Source organism: Corvus brachyrhynchos, unplaced genomic scaffold (assembly GCF_000691975.1).
Source record: "Corvus brachyrhynchos isolate BGI_N302 unplaced genomic scaffold, ASM69197v1 scaffold434, whole genome shotgun sequence".
NCBI lineage: Eukaryota > Metazoa > Chordata > Aves > Passeriformes > Corvidae > Corvus > Corvus brachyrhynchos.
Genome location: NW_008238372.1, coordinates 1,710,551 through 1,725,371, shown reverse-complemented (window position 1 = coordinate 1,725,371; position 14,821 = coordinate 1,710,551). Strand labels below are relative to the sequence as shown.

General features: G+C 39.6%; 2 protein-coding genes across 2 annotated transcripts in view; both read left to right on the top strand.

Annotated features, from left to right (window-relative positions):
* Positions 1-14,156, top strand: part of BRWD1 (bromodomain and WD repeat domain containing 1) — a 42,912-nt gene extending 28,756 nt beyond the window's left edge. Inside the window, 11 exon segments of the mRNA XM_017736332.1 lie at positions 975-1,100; positions 1,647-1,722; positions 2,188-2,232; positions 2,330-2,476; positions 3,105-3,257; positions 3,530-3,699; positions 5,104-5,342; positions 6,311-6,499; positions 6,970-7,086; positions 7,089-7,916; positions 10,413-14,156. Coding sequence (XP_017591821.1) covers positions 975-1,100; positions 1,647-1,722; positions 2,188-2,232; positions 2,330-2,476; positions 3,105-3,257; positions 3,530-3,699; positions 5,104-5,342; positions 6,311-6,499; positions 6,970-7,086; positions 7,089-7,916; positions 10,413-11,539 — 3,217 coding nt within the window. The 3' untranslated portion in view covers positions 11,540-14,156.
* Positions 14,157-14,753: 597 nt separating this feature from the next.
* PSMG1 (proteasome assembly chaperone 1) overlaps positions 14,754-14,821 on the top strand; it is a 6,695-nt gene continuing 6,627 nt past the window's right edge. Inside the window, exon 1 of the mRNA XM_017736326.1 lies at positions 14,754-14,813. Within this exon, the coding sequence (XP_017591815.1) occupies positions 14,754-14,813 (60 nt within the window). The remainder of the gene's footprint in view (positions 14,814-14,821) is intronic.

Sequence of the window (14,821 nt, the reverse complement as noted above, 5' to 3'; positions counted from 1 at the left end):
CATCCATAGCTTGAAAATATATTTAAGTATATTCTTCATCTGGACTTGCATTCACTGTGTCTGTAAATACAGTGAAGAGTCATTAACAGTGATTTTTCTCCTGTATAAGATGGAAGAAATGTCTTGGGAGACAATTGGAAATTCTGTAGGTGAAGAACTGCAGACTTGGGGCATCCCTACTTCACAGGTATAAGGAATTGGAAAAATGAATTGTAAAAAAAAGACCCCAAAATTACATGTTTGTGCCTGCTCATTTCTATCAAGTTATCATTTCAGTTTGTAGCTGTTCCTCAAATCTTGTCATTTTACAGAGGGCACTGCTTTGAGTAGTTAGTTGGCCTCAAAGCAGGGTCTGAGGGAAGACAGAAAGGGACATCGTAGCTGATATGTCTTTAAAAATGTAATTACACAAAGCTTCTTGTCACTCCTTTTTAATTGCTTGTGCTTTGTATTTATTAATTAAAAGTTCCTCAGATATGACTCGTGTTCCATTTCTCAGGGCTTTGCAACAAGCAGCTTCTGATATTTCCAGAAGAAATGTGATAATTTAGAGTAGTGGTTAAATAATACTTCCCCCCCTTTTGAATAAGTCAAATATAAGCTTTTTAAAAATGCTTGTGTTCTTAAAGATTCCAGGAAATCTATGCTCCCTGGGATAATTTCAGTGGTATTTTATGATTTAGTGGTAACAGGTGCTAGTGCTTGCTTGGCCAGCTGTATTAACTGAGTTTATATCACAAGCTGTCTGAGGATGAATTATCAAAAATGAATTTGGAAATTAGTGATGAAAGATGTGCATTGTTGGGTTTGCTTCCTTGGAGTTTCCATGTGAAGGAAAAGTTTGAGACTGCTCTAAAGGGACATAAAACAAAAGACATCTAAATCTAATATGGACAGAAAATTACGAAGATAAAATTTTTGCTAGTTTTCAGCTTTTCTTTAGTATTAAAGATGCAATGTTTTCTAATTTGAAGGAGAATCTCAGCATTGGTTTGGGAAGTCAGATACATTGAAAGCAATGCCAGAACCTTCAATGAGCCTGGGAGTGCTATTGCCAGAGCTGCAAAAAAAATCACCACCCAGCTCTTAAAGTTTATCAAGTAAGTGGCATTTTAATCTAAATAGTGCTTGAATCCTTGTGCTTTTGCACAGTGGGAGAGTAAAAACAGCTCAATATCCCTTTGTGGCGAGCCCTGCTTTGACTGTTTTCAGTGCACTGTAAGGACAGGTGTAGAATTCTATCTGAGTGTTACCTTGAAAACTGAAATGTTCAGCTTAGAGGCATTTTGACTTTTTCCCTGGTATTTTTTTGTCCCAAAATACCACTTGATATTGAGCATGTTGAGTAGCTCAGCCTGTAAAAAGTAACTTCTGTCCTGTCCTGTGTAGAAGTTCTTGTTGTAGCTTGTCTGACTGAATTGAAAGGTTAAAATAAACTGAGAGGTTTATTTTGAAAGTGAGTGTGAGCAGCCTTCCTGCACCTGGGTAGCCCCTTTCAAATCCCTAATCCTGGTTTTTATATTCCATTTCATACTTAGTTACTGTCTTCCCTTTTATATGTAGCACTTGGTTGTGGCTGAGTTTAATTTAGGAAACAACAGCTCTGCTTTTGCTATTCCAGTAACAGAGATTTAATTGCATTGCAGTGACCAGGACTGTACAAACATTTTTGAATTATGTAGCACAACAGATGATGAACAAGATTGTCATGATGCTGATCTGGTAAGTTGGGGTTTTTTGTAAAAAATTCCAGTAATTTATGGTGGTAAGAAGATACCACCAAACTTCAAATATTGTTGGTAAAATTGCTGAGTTATTTACATAGCTAGTACAAACATGGACTATATTAAGAAGCTTTTATGAACGTTTTATGTCATTTATTATCAGTGAATTGCATTACTGATAATATTTAGTCACTGAAGTTGAAAGCTGTTGGGTAATTGCAATTCTGATTGTGGTTTTTCCTTTTCTCAAACCACTGAACATTCCAGACTCCCAACTCTTGTCCTTCTCTAGGATATTGCTTGCCAAGTCTCCCAGATGCTGTGTTATATTTTTTCTATGCTCATCTTCTGTCTTATTGAAAGAATTGAGCAGAAAATGTAATTTTACCAGTGTTAAATCTAAGGATACTTTTAGCCCCCATCACCTGTTTTTTTTAAGATCATTGGTTTTTATTTTGTGCAGGATGATGAAAAATGTGTTCCAAGAACATCATACAGAAGAAGAAAAGTGAGTTGGCCAGTCTTTACTTTATAACCCAAATTAGGTGGAATTTTTTCTTGCTGTATTTCAGGAATGCTTTTCCTAACTTTTTTTTTCCCCCAAGGGACGGGGCTTTAAAAGAGGAAAAAGCCTGAAAAGTGGCTATGATGAAAACTGTTGGAAGAAGCAGTGCATGGAACTGGTGAATTTAATTTTCCAGTGTGAGGATTCTGAACCTTTCAGGCAGCCAGTTGATTTGGATCAATATCCGGTAAGTTCTTCTTAGTAACATTGATAGATTCTTGAAATAATTTTACATAAATCTGTATTTTCTTAATTAAAGTTTCTTTAAATATGTTTACTGAGCCTGAGCTATGAGTTAGATTTATTTCCCTCTCTTTCAGTTGTTCATGGTATTCTTCCTTCTCTTTTTTTCTCTAAAACCCCAACAAACTTAATTTAAAGGAAAAAAAACTTTACAGCGCATAACTTTTCCTGGTGACTTCACATTTTGAGTCTCACTTCAGGCTTTAAAAACATCTTGAGGTTCTCTAAAAAAGAAAAAAAACCATGAACAGGAGAGAAAAAAAGATCAAGGTGTTTTGATGGGGTTTGATTTGGGGTTTTTTTTGTGGTTGTTGTGTTTTGGGGTTTTTTTGGCTGTTTTTTATACCAGGTCTGTTGTTTCTCTTGATAAAATCCATGGGATAATGAAAAGGAGATTTTAAATCAACCAGTGTCAGCAAAAGTGTTGCTTTCTGCCGTGGTGCTTCTCTTTCCACTGCCGGTGAAGATAATTTGTGTAATTTTAGCTATTCCTAAATGACAGAAATAAAATTCAGAAGTGTTTTTTTGCTTTATACTTTTCACAGAAGTCTTTTTTTCATGTTTTTTTATAGGATTACAGGCATATTATAGACACTCCAATGGATTTTGGTACAGTGAAGGAAACTCTGGAAGCTGGAAACTATGACACTCCAATGGAACTGTGCAAAGATATAAGATTGATATTTAGCAATGCAAAATCTTACACTCCAAACAAAAAGTCAAAGGTAGCTGTTAATAGTTGGGGGTTTATGAATGTCTTAATGAAATTAAATTTTACTTTGCAATTTGTTTATCAGTACTTTTGGTAAAGCTGCTGGTTCGGTAGATAGTGAGGAGAAATATGACAAAAATATTTAGTATGATCATTTCCTGTTTATTTAGTGTGCCATAGGACTGCCTGTCTTTTCCTATTGCTTTTCTGTACAGTTTTTAATATTACAACTGTTAGTCTTGGCTCAAAGGCTCTGTTTTTAATATAAACCACTTCATTACCTAGATTTATAGTATGACCTTGAGATTGTCAGCCCTGTTTGAAGAGAAAATCAGAAGAATTGTTTCAGATTTCAAAAATGGTCAGAAACAGAATGAAAAGCTACGGAGAAACCAGAGGTACACGAGAAGATTTAATAATCAAAGCTCAGTGCAGCAGCCCACCAAAATGCTCAGGTAACTAAATTAGGAATGTATAAAGATCTATCTCAGCTGACTGATACTCATATTGACTCTCACAGTAGGTCTGTGAAGAGGGGAACAATTGGTTTTTTAAATGGTTTGTAACCCCAGTGAGACTTTATAATTCTCATGCTGTAGGAACAATATGTTAAAAAAAAAATAGGGGCTTTTTTGTAGTATAAAACTGAGAAATAGGAAGAGACAGAAGAGTAGAAAAGGTTGGGGTTTTTTTAATAGTTGAGTCAGAAAATAAATGTTTAACTGAAATAATGAGGAATGAAACAAAGATTTACTTGCTGGATATATCACAAAGATGAAAATCTGCATAAAATACATATTTTGTCACATACAGAATAAAGTCAGTCTGTGGAATTTCTAGAAATTGTCACTTGCTGGAGCTTTCAGTTGGGATCTAGATTTGCCTTTTCTCTTTGGAAGGCAAACACTTTTGACACAATTGTTGTTTGGCACGATTAACTCTTGTTCTTAATTTGCATGTGGGACAAAGTGAGACAAAATACAAAAGCTAAATGTGGTAAATTACTGAAACTGAGCTTCTTCCCTTCTGCTGCTGTCCAGTCTTCTTTCTCTGGCAGGGAAAGAATAGGAATAAGAGTTTTAAGAAAAAATATCTAAGTTCAGGGGATTACCACACACCAGGATAGGCAGAAATTGTCTTTTTGAACCTCACTTGTGCTCCTGTCTGGAGAATTGTGTGTGACTGCTTACAAGGCAGTGGGCACAGCAGAAGGGAGGTTTGGGATAACAGAAATAGCATTATACACTTTGTACACCTGGATGAATGTCTGAAAACCTGCAATGTAAGGAAAAAACTGACAAAACAGTTCTGTAGGTGAAAATAATTGACACAGCAGGATGGCAGGTAGCACTCAGGTGTGTGTAGTAAGGAAGAATCAAATTAGTGAGGTTTTCTTTATTTTAACCAGTGAACTGTCTGTAAGGTTCCACCTTCTGTGTGTGTTGGGAGCTCAAGTTTATTGTGGAATAATGTTAGTCTGGAGAGCACTTCGTTTGAAGCTTATGTGCAATTATCCAGAGGCTGGGAACCCAACAGGAATTGAGGCGGCTGCTGCAGCTTCCTGGTGAAAATAAGACAACAAGATTGTCTAGAGGACATCCACCATTAAATTCTCTGTTTTTCAGAGCAGAGAAAGATTGTCTCCTCTTGTGTAGCTTCAGTAGGAGTGCAGACTGTTACTTTAATGAAAGCATTTCATGTTTATCCTTGTCAGAGTTGAAATTGTCCTACACCACATTAGCTCATAAATTACCCTCCCAGAAATATAAAATCCTATTAAATGTTGTTAAAATACATAATTGCCTTATCTCACCTAGTTTTACAACCTGTGTTGCTCTTACTACTTTTGCTCTCACTAGAAATTTGAAACAGAAACCATTGAAGTCTCAGGCCAAACTTGAATCTGAGCAAGAAGATCCTTTTCCTCAGCCTACCTCAAGCAGAGCCGCCTGTGTCTCAAGCCATAAACCCAACACTGGCTCCTACAACCAGAGTTCCTCGGGAGAATCCTCGGATTCCGCCTGCCTGGCATCCTTTGAGAGAAATGGAAAAGCCAGATCAACAACACTAACCACTAATTGTTCTGCTTTATCATCAGGTCAGAGTTTGTAGTTGCTGCAGTTTGCATTCTGAGTTGTTAAATGAGCTTTGCATTCCTAACGTGGAATTTTTTACACAAGGTTTGGGGTTTTTGTGTGATGATGCAGAGTTTTGTATATTTTACTGGATTTTGGACACTTTTGTTATTTACAGTGGTTGTTATAAAATTTCTTTGAAATCATGTAGGACACAGTCAATTGACTTCTGTTAATCAAAAAATCTGTCAACAGGAAAGCGTAGAATATTTAATAATTGATACTGTATAAAATACAGGTTATATGCCCATATGTGTGTGTGTATATATATATGTTATATAAAACTTGGCACCCACAATTAGCAAGTGACAGAAGTTTCTGAGACTTAAAAACTTCCCTGTTTTTTCCCTTAAATCTCACCTTGATAAAAATTCAGCTTATTTCAAAGGATAAAAATGCAAGTCCTGGTAAAATCTGTTCGAAAATATTCTCTATTTGGGGTTTTTTTTTAAACATGCTTTTTACTTTAATCTGGTGTTTGAAAAGAGCTGGTTTACTTTATTTGAAACTTAAATACAGGTTAAAGAGGCTTCCTGTCATTGAACACTGCATGAATATGGATTTTGATGAGACATCACTTTGATCCCTGTAAGATATTCAGGCATGAGAATATATTTTAAGATAATGTGAGGAAACTGAAGATTTCCAGGATCAGCAAAATGTATCTCTTAACTGGAATCTGTTTAGAATTCTAATTACCAATTACTGCCTTTTTTTTTTTTTTTTAGCAGAGAGTGAAATAGAAGGTTCTGGGGTTTCTTCATCTACTTCCTCATCATCTTCATCCTCCTCAAGCAGCTCAGAAGACAGCAAAGGCTGTTCTGGGGCTGCTGTGTCCCCTCCACTGCACAACGGGGTGTGCAGGAGGAACAGCAATCGCAGGCTGACTCGGAATCGAGCTGCTCAGAGGAAACAGACAGGTTTTTAGCAGAGAGTGAAATAGAAGGTTCTGGGGTTTCTTCATCTACTTCCTCATCATCTTCATCCTCCTCAAGCAGCTCAGAAGACAGCAAAGGCTGTTCTGGGGCTGCTGTGTCCCCTCCACTGCACAACGGGGTGTGCAGGAGGAACAGCAATCGCAGGCTGACTCGGAATCGAGCTGCTCAGAGGAAACAGACAGGTATGGTGGGAGGAGTTTCTTGTGAACAGCAAGACACATCCATATTTATATGTATTTTTATATATATTTATAAAAATAACAAAGTGTATTTAGTTTTTTTTTTTAATTGTTGCATATGTAAGATACACATTTTTTTATTGGTGCTAATTTTGAAGCTCTCAAATACTACACTCAACTTTAAAAGGATTTTTTTTTTTCATGACTTAAGGGAGAAGGGTGGAAACCAAGAGCCTGGTGAGAGGGAATGTCTTGCAATATTTTATATTTTAAGAAAAAAAGCAGCAATTCATAAAGAAGTTCTAATTGTCACAAAACCAGCATGCATCTGAAACTTGTGACAGCAAAAGCACGACTGTCACGAGGAATATATTCCATGCATCATGTCTGTGGGCTGAACCTCTCCCAGTTTTGACAAGACTTCAAAGCTGCTATTATATATTTAAGATATTAATCTCTGCTTTCCTTTACAGGAACACTTCTTCAGGAGAATGGGAATACGAGGAAAACGGTCAGGAAGAAGTTATATGGAAGTGACTCTGAAAACACTTCGGTGGTGACATCCGAGTCCCTCGGCAACAGCACGGGTGGGGCCCTGCCAATAAACTGAGGCTGATGAGTGACGTGGAGGAAGAGGTGTCGAGCTCGGAAAGTATCGGAATATGCAGGAACAGGAAGCTGCCCCACCGGAACGCCTCGGCCGCCGCCAGGAGGATGCTGCTGGAGGGATCCGAGGATGAGGCAGGCCTAAAGTCTGAGAGTGACAAAGAAATAGAAGAGCAGCTCACCAAGAGGAAAAGTCTGTCTCAGCCTGGCTCCTCTGCTCCACGAAGGAAATTCGTCAGTGAGTCTGAGAATGGAACCTCGGATTCTGAGCCAGACACGCAGACGAAGCAGAGGAGCTGGCAGAGCAATGGTCACAGACAGCTCCGGGGCCCCATCTGCTCTCTGTCTCCCAAAGTGAAAAGTCCCACCTTAGACTTTTCAGAGGAGGACTCCAAAAGCCATAATTCTGAGGATGGGAGCAGTCAAAAAGTTTCTGATCAGTCAACATCTGCACATGCTAAGGCTGCAGTCAGCAACTCTGAGGATGAGGCGGACTCTGAGTTGGACAGGTGGAACGGCAGGAAAGTCTCTGGGCTGCAGCTTGCTCCTCCTTCAAAAAAAGCAAAAGTCTTGAGTGATTTAGAGGACACAGCAGAATCTGAAGCAGAAGCCAGAGGGGAGGGGGAGAGTTTTGTGTGGGAGAGCTTGGTGCCCACTAGGATTATAAGGAGTTCCAAACCTGGAGCTGCCTCCAGCTTCCATCGCTCTTCTGATTCGGACTCAGAGAGTGACTCCAATAACAGCAATTACTGTGAAACTTCTGCAAAAGCAAAGATGAGGAAGAGGAAAGGAAAAACAAAAATCGTTAGAAAAGGTAATGTTTTTAAAGTTAATTCCTCTGTTTCTTAATACTGAGTAGATGACAGAGAAAATCTCCAAGAGAGCAGAGTGTTCTCTCCCTTTGTCCTGCTCCTTGTTTTGAGGATTTTGGTAACCAAAACCCTCTAGTTTGAAGTTCTGTTAACTTACCTTAATTTTCTGTTGAGATTTTCTGTGCTAGATTTACAGCTGATTTACAACAGCTATTTTCAGTTTAAAGTAACTTTATTGATAAGTTTTTCAAAATCAGATTGATGGAAAGGTGTTTTCATTACATTCTCACGTCCATGGTGTGCACCAGAACCTGAAACGTGATTTGACTTCCAGATTTTATTCTGTCAATGATGTGTAGAGTCCTTAAGACAGAGGGGCACTTGGCAGAAGTAAAATTCATCATTCCACTTGTTTCAGAAAGTTAAATTCTTTGATTTTTGGGTTTTATTCCATAATTTTATCTGTCACTCAGATCTTTGTGTGCTGGCTGATCATGATTTAGACAGTTGTTTTGGTTTGGGTCTTTTTTAAGCCTGTGAGAATGCTGCTGATGTTTATTAAACTGGGTAATGTACATTGTGCCTCCGTATAATCAGGGAATTAGTCCTGATTTGGAATTTGAAAGACTATTCAGAGGTTGGGGTTTGGTTTTATCCTTCCAAACCTGTCACTGGGCTTTGAAGAATCTTAAGAAAATTGTTGTCTCTTATGGTGACTTTGTGTTGACAGTTTTCCCCAAGGAATATATACTTGTTTTTTACCAAGATCTTAGTTTTTAATACATATGTAGGGACATATTTATAGAGTTTCTATTTTCAAATATAAGTACGTGTTTTATATATATATAACTGTATATATGTATATGCACACTGCCCAATTAGCCAGCTAAATCATTTACGTGGAAGCTTTGCTTTGGTTATTTTTTAAATATATTTGATATAAATAACATATAATCTATTTTGATATAAAACGAAGTCTTTATATAGTTCTTTAGTGGATATTATATAATCTATATTATAGATATGTAGTGTTTAGCATGGGATTTGATATATTTGAAAAGATTGAAAGCAAAGTTTTCAGATAAATTGTGTCAATACTTTGTGGGCTGTAGTGCCCCCTGCAGCTGAGCTGATTGGAGCTAAGGCTGGATTTTCCTACCCAGTATTCCAGGTTTGGAGTATGGCCTGAACCCCAGGACACCTTGCTGAACCAGACTTTTGCATCTTTGTGTCTTTGTGGGTAGTTGGTTTAATGCTCCCTCTCTCTGCCTGTGCCACCTGGCTGTCCCTTTGCAGCTTTTAATTCTGGATGTTCAGTGGGGAATTCCCATACATTTCATTATGGATTTGTTCCAAAGTTAAGATCTCGTATGCCAAATATAATTTTAATATTCTGGCAGTGTTGCAGAAAGGCTGGACTGTTTCATTCTTTAGCCTTGTGTTCCAGCTACTTAAAATAGTATTGGAGGACAGTGCATAAGATAAAATTTAACTCTTCTTCTTCTTAGTCTGTGGATTAATTCACCTTTTATACAGTATTTTGCAGTGTTCAGCAGAAATGTGTTGTGCTTTGGCCATAAAATCACACAGTACAACTACTACAAGTAGTAATATTTATCTGTCATTTCTGGAAACTCTTAACAAATAAAGGAAATTAATTTTGAAAGCATAAAAATAGGAATATACTGGAGTAGTACATAAAATTATTTATATTGCAATAAGGACCAAATCTGGTATATGAAGAGATTGTTAATACTGGTACTCAGCTGGACATTGGAATTTGTCTCATGATTTTTCCCTGTTAGTATTTTTTTTTTTAATTTACTTCAAGAACTTCTGCTTTTGATTTTTTAAATTCATATGTATGAATAATTGTTTTATTTAGAAGGGAAACACTGATCTTCATAGCACCATTCACATGATTTACAGACTGAATATCTGTTTTAAAACCCAACATAAGAAGCAAGTTATGTATTAAATAAGAAACTACTAACAGAATTGCTAAAGTCACTAAGGAGCTAAAAGGTTTCAGTGTTCTCCACCTGAAGCCATCTAAAATTGTGAAACTTGCATCTACATGAAATATTATAGTTTCCTTTTTAGATTAAAAAGGTCTAAAAGTCTAACTAGTGTTGTAAATTTTATTCTAGTAAGAAAAATACAACTGTTAATGATGTAAGTATTAATAATATGAAGGCATTTGTTTGCTAAGCTAGGTAAGTTGTAATTTCTGAGCTAATTAACAGGGTGATGCTAAAGAATGCACTTTTGAGACAATGAAATGGTTTGAAAGTGACCATCTCAAGAGTTAAAGGTATCCCTGGGATACTGATGGAATTTTTATTAAAGAATTGAGATAAATTGCACTTAACAGGTGAAATCAAAATAAAATTCAGTATTTGTGTATTTCATTAAAGGTCGCACCATTTGGGCATAATAAACTAATGCTTTCAGGAATGTAAGACATTAAAAAGAACTTTTTCATCTTCTTTTTGTAGAACCAGCATCAGAGGAGGCTGGCCAGAGTGCCAAAGTGCTGCGGAGCAGGACGTGCATCATCAACTACAAGAAACACATCAAGGTGTCCAACGTGGCGGAGAAGAAGAACCCCCGCAGATGTGCCACGCTGGCAGCCAATAAGATCAAGATCATGAGCGATGCAAAGGAGGAATTATCAAGCTCAGAAAGTGTTTACCCAGTCAGAAAGAACCGCAAGCAGCTCCAGGGCAGTGTGTCTTCAGCCTGCAGGAAGAAGCTGTTCGACAGCTCGGAGGTGGAGGCTTGTTCCAAGTCTGAAAATGAGAGAGAACAGGTTTCTGGCAGGAAAAAGCCTTCCTGCCCTGAGTCTTCTGTTTCTAAAAGGAAATATATTATTGAGTCTGAGAATGAAAGGACTGACTCGGAGACAGAGACTCAGAAGCAGAGCGATAACCACAAGCAGCCACACAAACCCCTCTGTGCTGCAGCTCTGAACAGTTTTGACTACGACTCCTCAGAGGAGAATTCCACAAACCACAGGGTAGAAAATGGGGGAAACTGGGGAGTTTCTAGGCAGGCAGCTTCAGCCCACAACCATTGTACGAGTAACTCTGAAGAGGAGGTAGATTCTGACTTAGCTAAACTTGAAACTAAAAATACCAGAGTAGCAGCAAATAAAAAATCCAGAGCTTCTTTCAAGAGATCAAAACTGGTGGATGACTTCAAAGAAACAGCAGAATCCGACACTGGAGGGAAGAAAGAGGAGAAAAGCTCTGTCTCCGAGGATGTGGAAGCACCCGGGACTGCAGGAAGCTCCAAAGCCAACTTCAACTGTTTCTCCTCGGACTCTGGAACTGATAACACCATCTGCAGCGACGCCACGGAAACGAGGAAGCGCAAGAGGAAATCAAAAACCACCAGGAAAGAAATCCCCAACCTCAACTCGCTGAAGCCTTCCAGGAGGCCGCAGCGGAGGAAACGCTGGAAAGGCAGCCAGGAGCAGGACTCGGAGGACGTGGAGTACGGCGAGTGCAGGCGGGCCCAGCGGCGCTCCAAGATCCGCACGCGCAACGGCGGCCGGCGGACTGTGCGCTACAACGACGACGACGACGACAGAGCCCTCGAGGACGCCGAGTGCGAAACGTAACCTTAACAAAAGGAAAGCCAGCCCATCTCTTCTTTTTTTTCTTTTTTTCTTTTTTTCTTTTTTTTTTTTTTTTTTTTTTTTTTTTTTTTTTTTTAATGGTAAAAGCAATAGAACTCCTGATGGATGCTGGCTCTTCTTTGTCCTACATTTCAGGGAATATATTTATATTTTTCTATGAAAAAGTTATGAATGTGATTAGACGATGACTTTCTCCTTTTCATATTTTGACTTGCACTTGCCTGCCCATGTAGCAGCATTTAGCACAGATGCCAAAATGTGCCTCATTATAGGGGCAATTTTTTGTCTTTACTGGTATTTTATTACATATAAACAAGAGTTAAAAAATGTTAAAACACTGCGAACAGGTTAATAGCAGTATGTTGAGTATTATCATTATGGGTGCTGCAATGAAATACTACCTAGGTCATGCAACATTCAAGAACAGATTTCAAACATCTCTAATGCTGTATGAAATCATCTACAATAGAAACAGGCTTCTAAATAATAGTACACACTCTAAAAACCTGGTGGATGCAAGCATTGCATCAAAAGAGGAATGAAAAGGCTGTAACTTCACAACTTGATTCAGTGCAGGTATGAAATGTTCTGTACTGGCATTGCTGATAAGCAGTTACCAGTGAAGAGGTTTATTTGCCAATTCCAGAGGCTTTGGTGAAGAGAGGGTTCTGCTGACAGGTAGTACATCATTAATGTGACTTCTATACTGTAAACTTTAAGATTATGAAATGCAGGTGAACTCTTGGGCCTAAGGGTTTTTGTGTGTTTTCTTTATAAAATAGAAAAACAAACAAAACACTTGTTCTGTTTTCTTTATCCGTGGAAAGCTTGAGGTGCAGGATTCCGACATTCCAGACCTGTTTTTGCTACGTTTCTGTTGTTTCTCCATATTTAAAGTGTTTGAATGTTGGATTTCCCATTGATTAAACCTTACCAGTTTCTGAGCATTGCAGTGCATCTCCTGTTTTCACAGTGTTTGAGGTGGCTCTTCTTGACAAGAAAGAAAATTTCTTCAGGAAAATATGTGGAAGTTCCTGATTGAACACATCTCAACGACAAATACACACAGCAACTCTAAATTCTTAGTTTTCCCTGGAATTGTGCTGCTGGGAGCCCCACAACAGCTGCCCTCAGCCCAACACCAGGGAATCTCTGCTCCTTCCCCACTCCGGGGTTCCTCCTCTGCTCTGCAGCTTCCCTTTCTCACCCTTGGGAGAACTTGGTGATTCCTGATTACATCATTCAATAGAAGATGTGGCAGAATATCAGATTTATCCTAACCCAGCTCATTTGAACAGAAATAACAAGTTTGGGAATTGTTTTGCCAGCAGATTGGACTGGTAGTGGGATCTGGAAGAGTTAGGAGGTAAAAAAATGCAGCATGGCTGTACAATCCCAGTGGATAATGGCAGAACTCCTTGTACAAACGGAAATGCATCATGGAAAAGGGAGCTGGTATCAGTGAGAGCCACTTCTCCATCCCCCACACTGACATTGTCTGTATTTGCCATCACTTTGCTATCCAGGATATTACTTTGCCTTAGAGAAACACCTTTTTTTTTTTTTCCCCCCTTAAAGCTTCCATGTGAAGTCCAGATATAAGTTTAAATCATTCTTGCCCCAGGAAATTTTATTTAGAGGATAGTCTTTAATAGGATGCAGCAGAATTTTGTAAATTCAAGATAAATGTTTGTCTGGATTCTTTATTTGGTTTCTGAAATACGAACACAGTTATGTTTAGCGATGAAATTTGAGAATGGCTTTGTGTTTTCTTTGAGGGGCAACCTTAGTTACAAGGTAGTAAGTCCACTGTTCTTTTATATTTTCCACAAGTTTCATTGTTTAGCAGCTGCTTATTCTCAGTGTTCTCTGGAGCACAACCTCCAATTTGGGAATAACTGAACGTCAGAGTTTTTATTAATTTTCAGTTTGAACAGCTAAAATTTGGCTGGTCAGTTTGTATTTCTAATCTAGGCTTAGATTTACAAAGCTGGTTTTCCTTCAGGTGCTGTATTCTGTCATAGTGCACCCACATGTTCATGGTGATCCCTGAAAGCTGGAGAAGGTTCTGGCCTCTGGATCTGTAGATCCTAGAGGGTACCACTGCCTTGGGGTCCCTAAACACTTTTATATTTTCTAAGCAAAGCATGTGCTGGTCTGTATTTCCTAATTCTATACACCTAGACAGTGGGAAGAGAAATTATTAAACTGGAAAGGTATTTTGACTCTTTCACCCTTTAAGAGTTTATTTGTTTTTAATTTATTTAAAGGAGCATGACGACTGTTAGAGAACTGGTTCTTTTCAGCCTTGGCAGAAGGGAGTCCCTTCACCTTCCTTTAAGTGAGCATTCTTGGTTTGGTCTAGCTGTACTCAGGGAAGTAAAGTAGTAGACCTGTAAAAAGTAGATCTTTATTTAATGTGACTTTGGGGGAGTGTTTTGGTTTGTTTAAAAGCAGGACGTGCATCTGTGATCAGGCAGCATGAACGGAGGGAAGCATTTAAAGTACAGGACAGAACTGTAAGGGAATCAGATTCTTTAGTGTTAAAGGCTTTGATGATGTACATGTGTTAGTGGACCAAAGTAAAGCTGTACATACACCTGGAATGTCACTGTGCTCTTATTTGGTTCAACCAGGCCAAGGGCCAGGTCCTGCCCTTGGGTCACAGCAACCCCGTGGAGCTCCAGGCTGGGCAGAGGGGCTGGAAAGCTGGGAAAGGCCCTGGGGGTGCTGGTGCCAGCGGCTGGACACGAGCCCAGGGGTGCCCAGGTGGGCGAGAGGCCACTGGCCCCTGGGCTGGGTCAGGAATTGTGTGTCCAGCAGGAGCAGGGCAGGGATTGTCCCTCTGTGCTGGGCAGGGTGCCCCCCGGGGGCGGTGCCCAGTGCTGGCTCCTGCAGGAGAGCCCTGGAGGGGCTGGAGCGTGTCCAGGGCAGGGAAGGGAGCTGGGAAGGGGCTGGAGCCCCAGGAGCGGCTGAGGGAGCTGGGAAAGGGGCTCAGGCTGGAGCAAAGGAGGCTCAGGGGGGACCTTGTGGCTCTGCACAAGTCCCTGACAGGAGGGGCAGCCGGGGGGGTCGGGCTCTGCTGCCAGGGAACAGGGACAGGACAAAACGGCATCGCGTTCAGCCAGGGGAGGTTTAAATGGGCTATTTGGAAGATAGGCTGGTTAATCCTTGGAAGAAGTTGCCCAGGGAGGCGATGGAGTCACCATCTCTGCGAGCGTTCCAGAGGCGTCGGGATGGGGCCTTTGGGGCCGCGGTTCCGCG